Source organism: Aegilops tauschii, chromosome 7 (genome assembly GCF_002575655.3).
Source record: "Aegilops tauschii subsp. strangulata cultivar AL8/78 chromosome 7, Aet v6.0, whole genome shotgun sequence".
NCBI lineage: Eukaryota > Viridiplantae > Streptophyta > Magnoliopsida > Poales > Poaceae > Aegilops > Aegilops tauschii.
This window is the reverse complement of record NC_053041.3, coordinates 566,219,769-566,240,655: the sequence shown is the minus strand read 5'-3', so window position 1 is coordinate 566,240,655 and position 20,887 is coordinate 566,219,769. Positions and strand designations below refer to the sequence as shown.

Here is a 20,887-nt window from a genome sequence, read left to right as displayed (position 1 = left end):
CAATCTATCACTTATTTCTAAATCAGACAACAACAATCATCAATGATGGCAACCTTGGGTAACAGGATATCTACTCTAACATTGACGAGCGTACCATGCACGAGCACCGCTATCGCTAGATCAAATCACTAAGGTCGAATCATGGGTTTCACCCCGTAGAGTAGTTAGAGTAAACTTCATGCAATGCATGCCTTCAACAAGGTAACTCCGCGTGAACGACGTCATTGCTAGGTTCAACCAATGAAAGGGCGGACCTAGAGTTTTCACCCCTGCAACCCTATTCCGTGCACTCAAAGAGCACCGCCTAGTCGACATCATTTTGCGCTGCAACCATACTGATCCATCATCGCATAGCCGCAGACGCACATTTCTGATGACGTAACCACATAACTAGAATCATGCCCGCGCAATACATGTTGTTGAGCAGCGTGTGGGGATGCCCGCCATCTCGAATGATCCTATTTTCCCAAGAGTCCCGATCGCCCATGAGAAGCCAATTTAGGCCAGTAATATGGGGCACCTCAGATAAGAGCGGAATTCACGCATCAAGCAGAAGTTGAGTCATCAGATCTATTGTCGCATACACCGTCTTAAGGCATGCCAAGCACTTCAAATCACCTCACTGAGTGGGAACCTTCCAGTCACCGAAGCGTGGTGCCGGGAAGTTCCTATACGGAGGTTAAAACCCGTCGAAGCAACGCGTGAGGTTGCACCGCCGAGAGCAATATAAAGGATGCACGTGCAACAATGCCAGTCCCTAGATCATCTCCATAAAGGGACCAGGAATATGCTCATTGTTGCCACTGCCGGGAAATGGGGACAACAAAATTCACCGTTTCCACTAATCAGGGAACAAAAAGCCTCCGCCACAAATCATCGCCACCGTCGTTGACACCATGACCGACCGACGCGTTGCCATAACGTCCGCTCCGATATGACCATCGCCTTGATGTCCCAGGGCCGCTGCCCCGCCCTCTGATCTCTGCCAACATGTACACCGTCCAGGGACGCTGCAATGCTCCAGCCGAGGAGTCCTGTAGCTCAAGGAGAAAAGCCTGTTGCCACCAGCCAGGCGGACTTTCCACCCCATCTTCCTCTTGCACTGATGAGATGGATGGGGAGGGGAGGAGATGGGGGCGACGACAAGGGTCAAGCCTGGCCGCTGCCCTGGGAGCGAGTTGGGAGTACGCGTTTTTTTCTTGTAATATGATTACCATCTAGTTGTGCTAGTTCTTAATTCGGTACTTCTTCAGTTGTATAAGGGCATATCCAACACCAACCCTCAAACCTCCTACATAGCCCAGACGTACTTTCTCTTATAAACCGGAGACAAATGGAGGGGGGGGGGGGGGGGGGGGGATTGCAGGAGTCCGACCCTCGCCCGAATGCGTTCCCTCCTAGCACCAGCTGCCTGCATTCATGCCACTGTAGAGCGCGCTGCTCCATATTGAAGACGACTCAGGGCGGACGTGATCTCTCAGTGCCTCCACCATTGAAGCGGTGCGCCGACTGAGGGCGCCGCCCCAACACGTCTTCGGTGTCTGCGCCTATTCAATTCCGGAGACGCATGACTGGACGGGACTGGACAGATATCTACCATGCCCGTTCAATGCCCCTTCCGTCCGTTTGCCGCCATTAAGCAGGCTCGCCGGTTGAGAAACCTACTTTTGCACCGCGCATTGACGCATCCGGATGCCTCGCCTCATTGGAATCTGCTATTTAAAGGCGGTCACACTCGGCTAACTCCACACCACAACACAGGCTGTTCCCCATCCTCCTCCCTTGCACTGCATCCGCCATGACCGTAGTCGGCGAAGCTCTGTGGGAGAGACTTTCCATGGACATGAAGCACGCCGTGGCCGCCCTTGCCGCTGCCTGGCAGAGCCGCTGTGCCATGCGGACCGAGGCCGGCTTACCGGCCAGCTCGCCTGAGGTCTCCAGCGACGAGGATGACACCGCTATGGAGACGGGCTCCGATGACACCGCCCCGGGTCCCGCGTGTCCTGTGCACGACGGCTTCACCATGGAGCAGGTGCAGGCGCACTATAACGCCGTCATGGCGGAGGTGCATCCTGCGCCGACGCCTTTGTCGGCGTTCCAGCAGGCGTAGGAGGAACAACGGTACAACCCGTTCCTCCTGGAGCAACACCGGCTGGCGGAGGGCCAGATCTACGGCGAGTGCGTGAGCGAGGAGGCCCTGGAGGCCATGGCTGCGGCGAACCCCAACTTCGTCGCGGAGTAGCGTGCCATCTACGATGCCATTCGCGCTCAAGGTGCTATTTGCCAGGAAGCGGCCGCAGCCGAGGCGCAGCTCCAAGCGATCGCGGAGGAGAACAATGCCAACTGCGCTTCTTATGTGCCGCCGATGAACTATCAGGCAGCCCCGTGGGGCGGCGACAGCGCCGGCTATCGTGCGTACGACGATCTATGGGACCGGTGTAGGCCCCTTTGCGGTTCGACTATGGGGATCCACACACACAAAGAGGAGAATCAACAGACAACACAAAGCGTTTACCCAGGTTTGGGCCACTGTGAGGTGGAAAACCCTACTCGTGTGTTTGAGCTCAAGTACAAGGAGCGCAGCTTGCCGGTAAGGTGTGCGGGAAGTGCAGCTACGTGTGTAAATGAGCAAAGTGGCGACCTTTGTAAAGGTAGCCACGGGCCTCCTTTTATAGATGAAGGGTCTCCACAATGGCAAAATAGTTATTATATAAGGTAAGTAGTGGCTACAGTGCCAGATACCTGGCTCTGACGGGTTAGGACAAACGAATTGAATGCGTCATGAGGTGTCGTGCTGGGGACGTCTTCCGGCAAGGATCGCTCTCCTTCTGTGCTGTTCGCCCAACTATCTTCTATTTCCTTCCCACGCTCTTGAGGCGGGTGGCAATAAAGTTGTCCCTTCGGCGGTGAGCTGACACGTGACCAGACAAGCTTCACCTAACTACCTGCCCGCTCGACACCTATTTGACAAGCGATGGGCTAGTCGTTGAGGTGGAGTGGTGGCAAGGTAGTGGGAGCTTGCCAGGTCTTCGCTTGTCGGTGCGTAGCTTGCCGGCAACCTGAATCTTGATCTTCAATACTATCTTAGTACTTCTCAATGACCTGTCAGGAGGTCTTCTTCATGGTTTAATCAACCAAATCTCGAGCCTTGTTTGGAGCTGTCCTCCGGCAAGCCTTGCCGTCGGGAAGACTACTACTGCCTGTGCACAAGTCAGGGTATTAAGGTACCCATGTCTTAGTACACCAACACCGGCGCCATCATTTCCATCGTGGACCTCACGTCCACCGGCGACTGACAGGTCGCGGACTCCTCCGAGGATGAGTAGGCCACGGGAGGCGGTAGGGCCTGGTGTCCCATGTGGGCCGGCCTGTCTCCCGTGTTCTACTCTTCCTCGTCGAAGACCGCACCTTCACTTCACGGGTCTTATCGCCGGTGCTCATGGAGACGGCGGATGGAGAACGACACAGGCTTGGACGCCCGCCGCCGCCGCCGTAGGATAGGTTTAGGGGTAGGGTTTTTTTTCTAAATGTTTGAAATGTAATGAAAATTCGCCGTGTTTGTATGAATCCCGTCATGTTTATATTAAATCCGTCCGTGTTTGCATGAATTTCATCCGGTTTGTTGAAAAAGAGTTTGAAATGTATGCGGCTACGATTGGATGGCGGCCTCCCGCATCCGAGGAGAAAATTTGCGGGTTGCCGTTGGAGATGCCCTAACATGTTCGGAAGTTGATGCTTTACAATAACGAATGACTGTGTTGCACGAGTAGCGCTGGGTTTTTCCCCTCATTTCGATATTTTTCTTTGCATGTGCAGTGAATCTAGTTTGTAGACATTCTATTTTTGCCGCAGAATATTCTTCACGGCGGTTAACAGTTGACACAAGCCACGACTTGCATGCGCAATGACAATTCGCCCACGCGCTCCAAACATGGAGATCGTGGTTACCCGGGTAGTGTTTTAAGCCGAAATGCAGCCTGGCACTCGCTAACTTAGAGGCTGCAAGCAACGTGCGGTTGCTTCCCTGACAGGCAATTTAGGGCAACAAGTCTCGCACAGATACCCTCCTCCTCCCCCCAACCTTGGCATATGCTTAGCTAGCTCGATCGCCCGCGCCTTAAACCATTTCAAATACTTCGCTTCCATCCGCCTTCTTCTTCCATTCCGTCTCCTCCCCATATCCATGGACCAAATCAATCCCGCCATTTCCATTCTACGCCTGAAGTGGTAGTGTTGTCCAATTCATTCAAGCTACGTGAGCGGTAGCTTCAAGCAACTGCATGCATGCACAAACGCTAAATAGACGTCAAGATCGCGCGTTCTCCTGGCAACCATGCTGCGCGTGAACCTTCGACTACCTGTGGGCGCGATGCTGCAGCGCGTACCCGTATCTGCCCTCCTCGCCGACAAGGCGATGGCAATGGCAATGCCAACGGTGGCGACGGGAGGCGACTACCGGGCGCGGCGGAGCGTGCACGGCGGAGGGGACTCGCCGAGCAAGTGGAGGAAGCCGGAGGCGGGGCGCCTGAAGCTCAACTTCGACGGGTCCTCCAGGCACGCGTCACAGAGCGCGAGCATCGGCGGCGTGTACCGGGATCACAAGGGCGAGTTCGTGCTGGGCTACGCGGAGCCGATCGGCGCCGCGACGAGCTCCGTGGCCGAGCTCGCCGCGCTCCGGCGCGGGCTGGAGCTGGCGCTGGAGAACGGGTGGAGCGGCGTCTGGGTCGAGGGCGACGACTTGTCGGCCGTGGAAGCCGCGCGGGGGAGCCACAGGCGCCCGCGCCTGGGCAGGGCGGAGGAGGACCTGAGGCTGTGGAAGGAGATCGCCGAGCTGCTCCCGCTGCTCGGCGATGACATGGCCGTGTCGCACGTGCGCCGGGGAGGGAACAGGGTGGCGCACGGGTTCGCCAAGCTCGGGCACAGCGTGCCGCGGCCGCGTGTGTGGCGCGGCGTGCCGCCCGCCGAGGTGCTCAAGTACATTCAGCGGGACGCCGGCAGGAAATAGTGCGCATGGAAATGTTTGTGGATACATTACTCTGGTCGTGATCTCTCTGTTGGTGAGAGAGATCACGCATGCTCGCAGATCAATGCTAACTTACGTATTGATGTGATGGTTAAAGTATGTAATCGTGTCATACAAAATCTCCGGATAGTTTTCCTTGTATAGGTGCCTTGGAGATCAAGTTGTAATCCTATAACTACTAACCTTTGATTGTCTCACCTAGGCTAGGCGTCCACTCTTATATTCTAGTGGACTGAGAATTGTAAATTTATTCACGCAAATCTAAAAATACATTAATTGTGTTATAGAAATTGTGTATCTAGTAGTATAAAAAAATGTGTTATCTCAGCAGATTTTACTAATACGTTCACACAAATCGTCACCGTGATATAACAAATCCTTCATCTAGTGCAAAAATTTATTTTATTCTAAGAGTTCAGAAAAATAAATAAGAACCTTAAATGAGACGCGACTGGAGTAGTACGAATAGTAGCTCTTCCAAATTGCATGTGATGCCGACTACTTCATACTCCACATGGCTCATGGCCATTTCATTTGGTCACTAGTGTCTAAGAAGGTGAGGAGAGATAATTTCATGTTGTGGAATGCACATATCTTGGAGATCAAGTTTTTTTTTGAGAGAGAACGTCGGCTTTATCGATCACATAACGATGTTACACAGAGTCTTCCGGATACAATCCGGAGCAGAATGAAAAACAACAAGACTAGAAGAGTTTTTACAAAACTTAGCTAATAAATGAGCCGCTACATTAAGTTGCCGACGAACATGCTTGAACACTGCCGAAATAAAGCCACGAGAAGCAAGTTTGATTTCTTTAACAACTAAACCAATGCCTGAGCGATCATGTCCAGAGTATCTTCCGCACTAGCAATTGGCGGTAAGAGGCAAAGATAACCTTGGTGAAACCTTCATCTCTGGCCTGGTACACTGCCCTCCTTAGAGCAAGGGTCTCTGCCAATTTTGGTTCCAGGGCACCTTGAATGGGCTCGCTACAAGCCGCTATGGAGTTACCATCATGATCCAAAGCGACCACACTGGTACCTGACATATTAGTCTCTGAAAAAATCGCAACATCTAAATTGATGACAATCGACCCTGACGGCGATGGAGTCCAAGTGGAACTGGACGAAGAGGACTCACGCTTGTGGGCAGGAACGGGGCTGTAGAGGTGCTGCATAATCAACTCAAAGTTAGCTATGACTTTGTTCATAGTTTGACGAGGATGTAGAGCTTCAGGAGTATTCCTCGCAGAATTACGGGCCTCCCAAGTATGCCAAAAGGTCACAGCCAGAATGGTAGCTTCCTTGTTAGAGGAGCTAGAAAGAAAATCAAAAGGCCACAGTTTGGTGTTGTTAAACCTAGAGCGATGAAGCTTGATGCCTGACCAATTCTTTATTGCATCCCACATAGCCCGGGCATATAGACAGAAAAGGATCGCATGTTCCACGCTTTCAAACCGACCACAGAAGCAGTATAACTCCGAGTCAGGTACATGGTGCTGCTGCAGTTGAGCCCCGGAAGGGAGACAATCATGTGCAAAGCGCCATAACACCACCTTCATTTTATTGGGTACCTTCATCAAGGTTAACCTCAATAAATAGTGTATTTGTGATAGTACCAGGCCCAACCTCTGCTAATGGGCATCTTCGAAGCACCATGACCCGAGAACCACTAATCCACGGTCCTAAGGGGGGGTTCCCCTTCCCCCTCCCCCTCCCTCCCATCTTCGGAGCACCATGACCCGAGAATCACTAATCCTTGTATGTGCTTGAGAACTATTGCATCTTGTGTGATCTTGAGACTTGCAAACTTGTGGTAGTCCAGTGTGCTTCACAACTATTGCACCTTTTTTGCATTATTGCTTTTATGTGGGATGTTCTTGAGAATCAATGCTTTCTTTGTTCAATGATGCCTATATGTGACATGTTCTATGTGTGATGAACTATATGCTGCTGCTGTATATGTTTTGCTGCAGGAAAGAAACAAAAACGCCAAAAAGAAGGCTGCTGGCCACAACAATACCGAGAGGGTCTCTCGGCAAAGACGGTGAAACTGGAACTTTTACCGAGAGAGCTCTCGGCAAAGGGTGTCAACCTGTAGCGCCCCTGACAACTTTATCGAGAGTCTTCTCAGTAAAAGTACAAGGTTTGCCGAGAGGGACTCTCGGCAAAGATGGCCCTCAGCGTGTTAACACGGACCCACATGTCAGGAGCTGACACGTGGCGCACTCCTACTAGCTCTCTTTGCCGAGAGTGGCTCTCGGCAAAGATGACCCTCGGCGTGTTAACGCGGACCCACATGTCATGAGCTGACACGTGGCGCACTCCTGTTGGCTCTCTTTGCCGAGAGTGGCTCTCGGCAAAGATGGCACTCGGCGTCTTAACTCGGACTCACATGCCAGGAGTTAACACGTGGCGCACTCGTATTGGCTCTCTTTTCCAAGAGTGGCTCTCGGCAAAGATGGCCCTCGGCGTGTTAACGTGGACCCACATGTCAGGAGCTAACACGTGGCGCACTCCTACTGGCTCTCTTTGCCGAGGGTGGCTCTCGGCAAAGATGGCACTCGGCGTGTTAACACGGACCCACATGTCAGGACCTGCCACGTGGCGTACTCCTATTGGCTTCCTTTGCCGAGAGTGGCTCTCGGCAAAGATGGCCCTCGGCATGTTAATGCGGACCCACATGTCAGGACATGAGATGTGGTGCACTCCTATTGGCGCTCTTTACCGAGAGTGACTCTCGGCAAAGAAGCCACGTGCCAACCGCCGTCCCCGTCTGTTGTCCATTAGCTACTTTATTTTGCCGAGTGTTACTGTTTGGCTCTCGGCAAACACTTTGCCTAGTGCCTGTGTCCTGGCTCCCGGCAAATTTCTGTTTGCCTGAGGGGTGTAAGCCGGGTGGCTGTTGCCGAGTGCAGCACTCGGCAAAGGCTTTGCTGGCGGGTTTTCGCCCTTTGCCGAGTGTCCGTGGCACTCGGTGTATATGTCGATTCCAGTAGTGCTTGTTGCTAGGTGGGAGGGGGAGCTATTGTAGACGTGAACACAGGAGATGAGAGAGACATCAGTGAACACTATGGCTATTGAAATTTTCCCAAAACCTGTAAATATGCCCGGGCTGTTGTTGGGGAACGTAGTATTTCAAAATTCCTACGATCACGCAAGATCTATCTAGGAGAAGCATAGCAACGAGCGGGGAGAGTGTGTCCACGTACCCTCGTAGAACTAAAGAGGAAGCGTTTAGTAACGCGGTTGATGTAGTCGAACATCTTCACGATCCAACCGATCCAAGTACTGAACGTACGGCACCTCTGTGTTCAGCACACGTTCAACACGATGATGTCCCTCGAGCTCTTGATCCATTTGAGGACGAGGGAGAGTTCCGTCAGCACGACGACGTGGCGACGGTGATGATGAAGTTACAGGCGCAGGGCTTCGCCTAAGAAATATGACGATATGACCGAGGTGGTAAACTCTGGAGGGGGGCACCGCACACGGCTAAGACAATTGATCTTGTTGTGTTCTAGGGTGCCCCCTGCCTCCGTATATAAAGGAGGAGAGGGGGAGGCCGGCCGGCCCCTGTAGGGCGCGCAAGGAGAGAGGAGTCCTACTAGGACTCCAAGTCCTAGTAGGATTCCACATGGTGGAAGGGGGAAGAAGGAAGGGAGAGGGAGAGGGGAAGGAAAGGGGGGCGCCGCCCCCTTCCCCTAGTCCAATTCGGACTGCCAAGGGGGGGGGCAGCCCCTTGAGGCCCTCCTCTCTTTCCACTAAGGCCCATCAAGGCCCATTAGTTCCCCCGGGGGTTCCGATAACCCTCCGGCACTCCGATAATTACCCGGTACCATCCGGAACTCATCCGGTGTCCGACTAACATCGTCCAACATATCATTCTTTATGTCTCGACCATTTCGAGACTCCTCGTCACGTCCGTGATCTCATCCGGGACTCCGAACAAACTTCGGTCATCAAAATCACATAACTCATAATACAAATCGTCATCGAACATTAAGCGTGCGGACCCTACGGGTTTGAGAACTATGTAGACATGACCGAGACTCATCTCCGGTCAATAACCAATAGCAGAACCTGGATGCTCATATTGGCTCCTACATATTCTACGAAGATCTTTATCGGTCAAACCGTATAACAACATACATTGTTCCCTTTGTCATCGGTATGTTACTTGCCTGAGATTCGATCGTTGGTATCCTCATACCTAGTTCAATCTCGTTACCGGCAAGTCTCTTTACTCGTTCCGTAATGCATCATCCCGCAACTAACTCATTACTCACATTGCTTGCAGGGCTAATAGTGATGTGCATTACCGAGAGGGCCCAGAGACACATCTCCGATACACGGAGTGACAAATCCTAATCTCGATCTATGCCAACTCAAGAAACACCATCGAAGACACCTGTAGAGCATCTTTATAATCACCCAGTTACGTTGTGACGTTTGATAGCACACAAGGTGTTCCTCCGGTATTCGGGAGTTGCATAATCTCATAGTCAGAGGATCATGTATAAGTCATGATGAAGGCAATAGCAATAAAACTAAACAATCATTAATGATAAGCTACCGGATGGGTCTTGTCAATCACATCATTCTCTAATGATGTGATCTCGTTCATCAAATGACAACACATGTCTATGGCTAGGAAACTTAACCATCTTTGATTAACGAGCTAGTCTAGTAGAGGCATACTAGGGACACTTTGTTTTGTCTATGTATTCACACATGTATCAAGTATCCGGTTAATACAATTCTAGCATGAATAATAAACATTTATCATGATATAAGGAAATATACATAACAACTTTATTATTGCCTCTAGGGCATATTTCCTTCAGTCGCCCACTTGCACTAGAGTCAATAATCTAGTTCACATCGCCATGTGATTTAACACCAATAGTTCACATCACCATGTGATTAACACCCATAATTCACATCGCCATGTGACCAACACTCAAAGGGTTTACTAGAGTCAATAATCTAGTTCACATCGCCATGTGATTAACACCCAAGAGCGCTAAGGTGTGATCATATTTTTCTTGTGAGATAAGTTTTAGTCTATGGGTCCGCAACATTCAGATCCATATGTATTTTGAAAATTTCTATGTCTACAATGCTCTGCACGGAGCTACTCTAGCTAATTGCTCCGACTTTCAATATGTATCTAGATCAAGACTCAGAGTCATCCAGATCAGTGTCAAAGCTTGCATCAACGCAACTCTTTACGACGAACTCTTTATCACCTCCATAATCGAGAAGTATTTCCTTAGTCCTCTAAGGATAATTTTGACTGCTGTCCAGTGATCTACTCCTGGATCACTATTGTACCCCTTTGCCTAAACTCATGGCGAGGTACACAATAGGTCTGGTATACAGCATGGCATACTTTATAGAACCTATGGCTGAGGCATAGGGAATGACTTTCAGTCTCTCTCTATCTTCTGCCGTGGTCGGGTTTTGAGTCTTACTCATACCTTACAATTCAGGCAAGAACTCCTTCTTTGACTGATCCATTTTGAACTCCTTCAAAATCTTAACAAGGTATGTACTCATTGAAAGTCTTATTAAACATCTTGATCTATCTCTATAGATCTTGATGCCCAATGTGTAAGTAGCTTCACCGAGGTCTTTCTTTGAAAAACTCCTTTCAAATACTCATTTATGCTTTCCAGAAAATTCTACATTATTTCCGATCAACAACATGTCAGTCACATATACTTATCAGAAAGGCTGTAGTGCTCCCACTCACTTTTTGCAAATACAGGCTTCACCGCAAGTCTGTATAAAACTATATGCTTTGATCAACTCATCAAAGCGTATATTCCAACTCCGAGATGCGTGCACCAGTCCATAGATGGATCGCTGGAGCTTGCACATTTTGTTAGCACCTTTAGGATTGACAAAACCTTCTGGTTGCATCACATACAACTCTTCTTTAATAAATCCATCAAGGAATGTAGTTTTGATATCCATTTGCCAGATTTCATAAAATGCGGCAATTGCTAACATGATTCGGACAGACTTAAGTATCAATACGTGTGAGAAAATCTCATTGTATTCAACACCTTGAACTTGTCGAAAACCTTTTTGCGACAATTCGAGCTTTGTAGATAGTAACACTACCATCAGCGCCCGTCTTCCTCTTGAAGATCCATTTATTCTTAATGGCTTTCCGATCATCGGGCAAGTCAACCAAAGTCCATACTTTGTTCTCATATATGGATCCCATCTCATATTTCATGGCTGTCGGTGTCAAAACCAGCGGATCTCGGGTAGGGGGTCCCGAACTGTGCGTCTAGGTTCGATGGTAACAGGAGACGGGGGACACAAATGTTTACCCAGGTTCGGGCCCTCTTGATGGAGGTAATACCCTACTTCCTGCTTGATTGATCTTGATGAATATGAGGATTACAAGGGTTGATACAATGAGATCGTAATGGCTAAACCCTAGATGTCTAGCCCGTATGATTGTGATTGTGACTATGATTGCTTCTACGGACTAAACCCTCCGGTTTATATAGACACCGGAGGGGACTAGGGTTGTACAAAGTCGGTTTACAGAGGAAGGAATCTACATATCCGAACGCCAAGCTTGCCATCCACGCAAAGGAGAGTCCCATCCAGACACGGGAAGAAGTGTTCTGTCTTGTATCTTTGTAGCCCATTAGTCCGGCCCATGTTACATAGTTTGGACGCCCGAGGACCCCTTAACCCAGGACTCCCTCAGTAGCCCCTGAACCAGGCTTCAATGACGATGTGTCTGGCGCGCAGATTGTCTTCAGCATTGCAAGGCGGGTTCCTCCTCCGAATACTCCAAAACAGCCTTCGAATACAACAAACATGTCCAGCTCTGCAAAACACGTACCGCACACACCCAGAGAGTATAATATTTCACAAGTCCAATCTACTGACAACTTTTGTAGCGTAACATCATGTCACTGCCCGGTCATTATTTCGAACCGTTTTCTAGCCTCCCGCTCCATGTTTCAAGATGTGGTTTTATTGGCACGTCTTGTCGAAGCAGAGATTGTGTCCCCTTATTGCGGGATTCTCATCAATACGGGCGTGGGTAATCCAACCGCGCCGTCAGCACGGCCCTTGGGGAATAGGCGAGTTTTAAGGCGAGTGGGGATGTGCTTGATATTCACAGCCTTTATATAGGGATAAATATTTCACCTTTTCACCCACGCCTTCCTTCTCTCCGCCCATCCATTCTCGAGCTCCAGCGCCCAAGCTTCCATCCTTTCCACCTCAGAAAAGCACTCTAGCCATGTCTGGATCTGGAGCGCAGGGCAAGTGGATGGTTTCCTCCATCAAGGAGAAGGACATCACCAAGCTCCGGGAGGCTGGGTACTTAGCCCAGGAGATCGCCCACCGGCTCCCTACAAAGGGGCAGATCATCCCCACCCCGGAGCCCCATGAGAGGGTGGTATTCATCCCCCACTTAGTCCGTGGATTGGGATTTCCTCTCCACCCATTCGTCGGCAGACTCATGTTCTACTACGGGCTGGATTTCCACGATCTGGCCCCCAACTCCTTCCTCAGCATCTCGGCATTTATTGTTGTGTGCGAGGCCTTCCTCCGCATCCCACCCCACTTCGGATTGTGGTTAAAGATCTTCAATGTGAAGCCGAAGGTGGTAGGGGGTCAACACGCAGAGTGCGGAGGCGCCACGGTGAGCAAGATGCCCAACATCACATGGCCCAAAGGTACCTTCATGGAGACCATCAAAGGGTGGCAACAGCAGTGGTTCTACGTCACAGAGCCGCGCGACGCCACCTGGGCCGCGGCTCCCGAATTCCAGCCCGGAGCCCCGATGCGGCTCACCTCCTGGCTCGAAGGGCCTGAACTGATCTTCATCGGACGAGCTTTCAGTGCTTCAGACGCGCATCCGGAGCATGGTAGACAAGAACATCAAGCTTGTCAGTGTGATCCAGGTGATGCTTTTTTGCCGGATCCTTCCGTGCCAAAGCCGGACTTTCCATTTGTGGGAGTTCGATTCATCTGAGCACCAGACCCTGCAACAGTTCTTCGGCACTACACACGAAGACATCTGGAAGGTGCTTTTCAAGGCCAACAAGACGTGGCCGGAGACGTCCGAGGATCGTGGGTACAACCTGACCCATCCCGCCAATCCGGTAAGTTTTTCATATTTCAAGGTGTATCCTTTACTTGTATACTGAAGGAAGATGCCTAAGCTTCCCTATTTGTTTGTTTTCAGGACTGGACAAAGAAGGCGGAGCGGATTCGGTGTCCGGCTCCGCTGCCCGAAAACCCAGCAATCCCACTTCTTACAAAGATGCTGGTTCCGGCGCCCTACCAAGCGCCAGAGAAGAAGGCCAAGAAGAAGGCCAAGGAGACCAGAAGTGGCCTCCGCCGTAAGGGCACTTCGGACATGACGTCCGGAGACGCCAAAACTCACTCCTCCGTCGCCGAGGACGACGAGGAGGAGGAAGAAAGCAACTCTCCCCCTGAGGGGGGATGGAAGAAAAGGGTAGGCTCCACGCATCTGGAGGCAGAGGCGTCCAAGAAGGAGAAGGTCTCCCTCGTGGACAACTCCGCGTGGGACATCGATAGCAGCTCTGAGTGGCGCCCCAGGGATAAGCCCATGGCCGAATCGTAAGTACTCAAAGACGTACTCATATATCCAGCTCCTTTACTTCATGGTATTAACATGTTGAATCATGCGCTGCAGCCTGGCCCGTTCTGAACTCCAGCGATCCTCATCTTCAGGGAATTCACTGGATCCAAAGGTGATGGACAGCGGGTCCCTTCCAGCGGCCTCTTCTCCCAAGGCCATGGATAACACCAAACTGTTGTCTCGAAAGACCTCCCCAAGCCAGGGAGAGACGCAGGAGGCCGTCAGGGTGGCGCCAGAGGGCCAACCCTCGGCCGCCGAACACATGGGGGAGCAAATCCTCATGGAGACTGGCGATGGGGGCCATATTCAATTCGGCCCACAGCCGAATACAATTCCGGAGACCTATACGGCTCCGGAATCAGGCAAGCAGCCTCCTTCGAAAAAGGAGGTGTACCGATTCCACCGATGACCTCTGTCCATCCAGAGGCACCAGATACTCTACTGGAAGCGCTGCAAGGCGCTTCCATTGTTGAGGAACACCGTATCCTTATGGGTACGGTGGTTGAGAGGGTTCAGCCCGTTAAGAGCGGACTGACCGAAGCCTGCACCAGCCTTCTAACAGGCTTTGAGGTATGTGACGTAATTATGCAAAAAGAATGTCATAGTATAGACAGTAGCCCCTGAGACTCTGTCCGGTGTTCGGAAAGAAAAGCCGGACAGAGGATCAAATAATTTTCGCAGGAGACTAACCATACATGTCTATGTGAATAAGAAGGCGTCGTTGCTGGCTGCATCCTCTCATGCTGTTGAGGTCTCCGGACTGAAGCAAAGTCTGGAGCGGACCGAGGAAGAGCTCGGCCGTGTGAAAAAACTGTTGGAGGAACATCAAGGTATGCAATGACCTTATGTAAATTCAGAAAGGATGAATGATTTGTGTTGACCATAGGGCCATGATATTTTGTAGGAGCGGCGACCGAGGTGGAGACCCTCAAGAAGGCGCTGGCTGAAGCCCAGAAGAGAGCAGCAAAGGAACAAGCCGCTCGCGAGAAACACGAGGCTAGGGTTGGTGAGGTCCAGCAGGAGCTCCAGGACGCCGTGAAGAAATGCGAGTCCTTGGAGCGCAATATTGCGGATCAAGAGTCCGAACTTGCCAAGGCCCGCCAAAGTGCACACGATGCCCGGGTTGAAGCCCGGGGTGCCCTCCGGGAAATCCAGGAGGCCAGAAAAATTGCGGCGGGTAAGGCTTTTATTATGCAAAGCAAGTATGTGAAGAAAAGGTTCCTCTTACTGACCCGGATTTGGAGTTCTCCAGGGGCGTTTGCGGATCTACCGCGCAGTGTTGCCGACGCTGCGGAATTCTTCCGAGCCAAAGAGGGGAGCTCAACAGAGAAGCTGTTCTGGTTGCAATACCTTGCGCCAGAGCATCCGGTGCCCTTTAGCGATCAGCTGAAACAGCTGACCGAACTGCATAGGGTGGTCGAACTGGCCATGAAGGATTTGATAATCCATCTATGGCCTGTCGAAGCCATACCCAGCAGCTAGTTCGGGCTCGTGAAGCGGCTGGTCAATGCCTGCCCTCGGCTTGATGCCATCAAGCGGTCGGTCTGTATTGAAGGTGCGCGGATGGCCTTCGCCCGTGTCAAGGTGCAGTGGGCGAAGATGGACGCCGTCAAGCTCGCCACCGAGGGACCGCCCGCGGGCAAGGAGCACCGCACGCCCGAGCGGTATTTTGATGATGTCCTGAAGGGATCTCGCATTGTAGAGGGCCAGTGTTCAAAAGACATTATCTTTGAATAAACTCATTCATGTTGTCCCTTCCTGTATTATGAAACAAAGCCGTTATGTAATATAATGCTTGTTGTTTGAAAATTTTACCTCCTGTGCGGCCGTTTTGTTAAATCTAAGAGTTGGCCAGTCGTCGGCTTCAGCCCCCACGTAGGTAGTACAAGGGTGTTCGGGATGGAATCTAAACACTCTTGATCCAATGGTTTGGTCCTTGAAGGAGGTGTTTAGCGCAACGAACCAGGCAATCGGACTATGTGGCTTTATTACCCTCACTTAGCCATAGGAATTTGACAATAGAAATGTAGGCGCAACCCCTTGTTAGTATTTAATCCAGACTAGGGTGCTGTAGACACCTGATCGGGTAAAGGCCGATTCGTCGCATAATGCAGAAAAAATCGCAAAAGATTTGTAACCTCCGAATAGCTGACCAGCTCTCGCCATATCATGATAGTCTGTTTTTGGCTTTCTCCACTGAGGTGTTTGCTCGGATAAACCAGAAACACAATCGCAGTAGTTCTCCCTTTACTACCCTAGCCAATAGGATGGAACGTAAGGTAGTAAGCACAGGAGCCGGGCTACCCAACTATTGACCAAACACATGATTCGGAGCCGATGCATATAATGCTACAATTCGGGATGCCGAACTGTACTATAAAAAGTGTTCGGACTTTGTTGTCGTAGTATGGAGCATAATGAAGCCCCTGGCAAATTAAAGCGTACCAAAGTGCACGGGTGCAATCGATAAGAATAGCGAAATAAAATGAAGTAGTAAGCTAGTGCCACGTAAGTTGGGCCGCAAACTGTTTCCATTACAGTTTGTTTAATACATCAAAGCGTATTTGTACAAATAGTGCGATAAGCAACCTGGCCATTTAACATGCCAAGACCAAGGGGGAGCTGCGTGCGGGTCCCGAAAACAGGTAGAATGATTGTCAAGAAGAACATCTAGAGATTCCCCCACACGTCTGTACAGCTTGCCGTCTTGGTATATCTATCCTTCGAAAGGACCGATGATCAGGCCGTCGCGAGGGGCCTGTGAAAGAAAAGACTAAAAAATGGTAAAAAAGGAAAAGGAAAAGTATGTGTGGGAGCCGTATGATGGACCACAATCAAGTTACGCCTCCATCTATGCCCATGGTATTTTGAGTGCGTAATTATGTACGCACGGTACGTACGCTGCCATTTGGTCGGGACTGAGATGGAGGACGAATTGCTAGTCGAGCTCCTGACGAGCTGGACTGTCCTGCTGCAGAGTAGTCCGGACTTGTTTGACAGTGTCCGGGAGCTTGGCCGCCGAATTAAGGTTCTGCTTGAGAAGGCCGCTCTGTACTTCTGCTACTAGGGCCGCGGTGTGCTCCTCAGTACGGAGGGAGCGCTCCATGTTTCCATTGACTGTTATGACACCGCGTGGTCCGGGCATCTTAAGTTTGAGATAAGCATAGTGTGGCACCGCATTGAATCGAGCAAATGCAGTTTGTCCGAGCAGTGCGTGATAGCCACTGCGGAAGGGGACGATGTCGAAGATTAATTCTTCGCTTCGGAAGTTGTCCGGGGATCCAAAGACAACTTCCAATGTGATTGAACCCGTGCAGCGGGCCTCTACACCTGGTATTACTCCTTTAAAGGTAGTCTTTGTGGGCTTGATCCTTGACGGATCGATGCCCATTTTGCGCACTGTGTCCTGATAGAGCAGGTTGAGGCTGCTGCCACCGTCCATAAGGACTCGCATGAGGTGGAATCCATCAATTATTGGGCCGAGGACCAGTGCGGCTGAACCGCCATGACGGATACTGGTCGGATGGTCCCTACGATCGAAGGTGATCGGGTAGGACGACCATGGGTTGAATTTTGGGGCGACTGGCTCTATTGCATAGACGTCCCTGAGCGCGCGTTTGTGCTCCCTTTTGGGGATATGGGTAACGTATATCATGTTCACCGTTTTAACCTGGGGGGGGGGACTTCTTCTGTCCCCCTGTGTTCGGCGGACGGGGCTCCTCGTCGTCGTTCTCACTTTGCGAATAACTTGCCGGTCTGTTTAAAGACCCAACAACTCCGGTGGGTATGATTGGCTGGTTTATCAGGGGTGCCGTGGATCTGACATGGACGATCGAGTATGCGGTCCAAGCTGGAAGAGCCCAGATTGTTCCTTTTGTATGGCTTCTTCCGCTGACCGGACTAGGAGCCACTGAATCCAGCGCTGACCGCCATGTCATCCGTATTGTCACCATTGTTTCAACGCTTATGCCTGTTGCGTCAGGGCTTGCCGTTACTGTTCTTGGCTTCAGAGGTGTCAGGTTCACTTGCATTATTATTGCTACGGGCTAGCCAACTATCTTCGCCCGCGCAAAAGCGGGTCATGAGTGCCGTGAGGGCTGCCATGGACTTCGGCTTTTCCTGGCTGAGGTGTCGGGCGAGCCATTCGTCGCGGATGCTATGCTTAAAGGCCGCTAGGGCTTCGACATCCAGACAGTCGACGATCTGGTTCTTTTTAGTTAGGAACCTAGTCCAGAATTTCCTAGCTGACTCTCCGGGCTGTTGAACTATGTGACTTAGGTCATCGGCATCCGGAGGTTGGACTTATGTAGCTTGGAAGTTGTCGCGGAAGGCGTCTTCCAAGTCCTCCCAGCTGCCAATTGAGTTTTCAGGCAGGCTGTTCAACCAGTGCCGAGCTGGTCCCTTGAGTTTTAGCGGGAGGTATTTGATGGCATGGAGATCATCACCGCGGGCCATATGAATATGGAGGAGAAAATCCTCAATCCATACCACGGGATCTGTTGTTCCATCATAGGATTCGATATTCACGGGTTTAAACCCTTCTGGGAATTCGTGCTCCATTACTTCATCAGTGAAGCAGAGGGGGGTGCGGCGCCTCTATATCAGGCCAAGTCGCGACGTAGCTCGGATGGAGTCCGTCTGCGGTTTTCGGCCCGGGCGTGATTATGCTTGTCGCGTCCGGCTAGGTAGCCATCGTCGCGCGTCGGGGCACGCCCCCTCCGATCCGTAGATCGATCTGGTCTGACCTGCTCTACTGTCCAGGTCTTGCCGCAGGTCATATGTATATCCCCGAGCTGTTATGTTTCTACCTTTACGGCGAGGTAGTATGGGCTGGTGTTCGGCTTGAGTTGCCGTTTTGTCCCGGCCGCAAGGTGGTCGGTCAGCCGCATTACGCGCTGATGGCGTGGGCTTAAGGGCCTCGTCGTCAAATTGGGGTAGCAGTTTGCGCTTCGGGTAACTTTTGGTTGGGCGCTCGAGGCCGTATTCCTCGGCTGCCAGGACATTAGTCCATCTATCATTGAGCAGATCTTGATCAGCTTGAAGCTGCTGCTGCTTCTTTCTTAGGCTCCTTGCAGTGGCAATTAGCCGGTGCTTAAAGCGCTCCTGCTCGAGAAGTTCCTCAGGTATGATAAAATCCTCGTCATCGAGGTTCACCTCGTCCTCGGAGAGTGGGAGATAATTACTGTCCTCCGAGTCTTCGTTTACGGTCTGTTCGTCAGGGCTAACTTGCCCATCTTCCCGATCGTCCTGTTCGGAGGTTGGCTCGACGGGTTCTTCTCCGTCTTCGGCATCATCTAGAGTGTTGTCTCTTGTGCCGGTATTGCTGTCTTTACCACGGCGCGATTTAGAGCGGCGCCGCTAACGTCGGCGCTTTGGTTGGATCTCAGGAGGTTTATTCTCGACTGGATTTTCTTTATCATCGTCGCTACCCTCTTTGGGTGTGTCCACCATGTACACGTCATATGAAGAGGTGGCCGTCCAGCGTCCGGTAAACGGCGGGTTTTTGGCCTGCTCCTCTCCGGCATCGTCGTCCATACCGTCGATGTCTTTGGAGCCGTAGTCGAGCATGTCAGTTAAGTCCTCGACGGTGGCTATGAAGTGGGTGGTGGGTGGGACGTAAAATTCCTTGCTCTCAGCCCCTAGTCCGGGCTGGGCGTAGCTCGGATATTGCTCCTCTGTAATAACGAGTGATTGCATCAGGTTCATGGCCTCGCTTAAAGGCGAGGTTTGACTAGGGGAAGGAAACCCGTGGAGTACGGCGGGAGGGAAACTCCTTGGCCGGGCTCACACGATGCTGACTCCGAGGGTTCGGAGCTAGTGTCAGGAGAAGAGTCCGGCTTCATGATGGTTGCCAGTGACATTACTTCCTCCGGTTCCCTCGTGCTGGGCTTAGCAGCCACAGATAGTCTGGCGGGCTCAGTAATCCCATCTTCGGACATGGCGACGTGCTCCGGAGAGCGGAGGTTGGGGTCGTGAACCCTTGGAAGATCAAGTCTCCTCGGATATCAGCGACATAATCCAGATTTCCAAAACTAATTTGGTGACCTGGGGCGTAGCTGTCGATCTGCTCTAGATGGCCAAGAGAGTTGGCCCGCAGTGCGAAGCCGCCGAATACGAAGAGCTGGCCAGGGAGAAAATCCTCCCGCAGGGCAGCATTGTTGTAGATGATTGATGGAGCCATCAAACCTTCTGGTGATGACACTGCGTAACTCTCAATGAAAGCACCAATGCCGGTGTCAAAACCGGCGGATCTCGGGTAGGCGGTCTCGAACTGTGCGTCTAGGTTCGATGGTAATAGGAGACGGGGGACACAATGTTTACCCAGGTTCGGGCCCTCTCTATGGAGGTAATACCCTACTTCCTGCTGATTGATCTTGATGAATATGAATATTACAAGAGTTGATCTACCACGAGATCGTAATGGCTAAACCCTAGAAGTCTAGCTCGTATGACTATGGTTATGAGTCTCCGCATCCGGACTAAACCCTCCGGTTTATATAGACACCGGAGAGATCTAGGGTTACATAAGGTTGGTTACAGAGAAAGGAAATCTTCATATTTGATCGCCAAGCTTGCCTTCCACGCCAAGGAGAGTCCCATCCGGACACGGGTGGAGTCTTCGGTCTTCGTATCTTCACAGCCCATCAGTCCGGCCCATGGCTAACAGGCCGGACGCCCGAGGACCCCTTAGTCCAGGACTCCCTCATTGGGTCTCTCCCCAAACTCCCTCATGTCGTTGCGGCTGCCAAACGGACGGAAGGAGGTGACTAAGGCGGGGACCAAGGACTTCACTGTGCCGATACTAGCAACTTTTGTTTTGAATTAATTTAGATTACTTACCACATGACTGGCAGCTTGGTGGAAAGGGAGGCGAGATAGTTGATCTGGGATTTTCGGGCCCTCTTGATGGAGGTAATACCCTACTTCCTGCTTGATTGATCTTGATGAATATGAGGATTACAAGAGTTGATCTACCACGAGATCGTAATGGCTAAACCCTAGATGTCTAGCCCATATGATTGTGATTGTGACTATGATTGCTTCTACGGACTAAACCCTCCGGTTTATATAGACACCAGAGGGGACTAGGGTTGTACAAAGTCGGTTTATAGAGGAAGGAATCTACATATCTGAACGCCAAGCTTGCCATCCACGCAATGGAGAGTCCCATCCGGACACGGGAAGAAGTCTTCTGCCTTGTATCTTCATAGCCC

General features: G+C 51.2%; 1 protein-coding gene across 1 annotated transcript; it reads left to right on the top strand.

Moving 5' to 3' along the window:
• Positions 1–4,157: 4,157 nt before the first annotated feature.
• LOC109742745 (uncharacterized) lies at positions 4,158–5,409 on the top strand. The gene has a single exon (XM_020301844.4). It carries the CDS (start codon positions 4,334–4,336, stop codon positions 5,003–5,005), a length of 672 nt encoding a protein of 223 aa, XP_020157433.1. The 5' UTR covers positions 4,158–4,333; the 3' UTR covers positions 5,006–5,409.
• Positions 5,410–20,887: the final 15,478 nt, after the last annotated feature.

Excerpts from the sequence above, each read along its gene's own strand:
- LOC109742745 (XM_020301844.4), top strand. The coding sequence starts at position 4,334 with ATGCTGCGCGTGAACCTTCGACTACCTGTGGGCGCGATGCTGCAGCGC.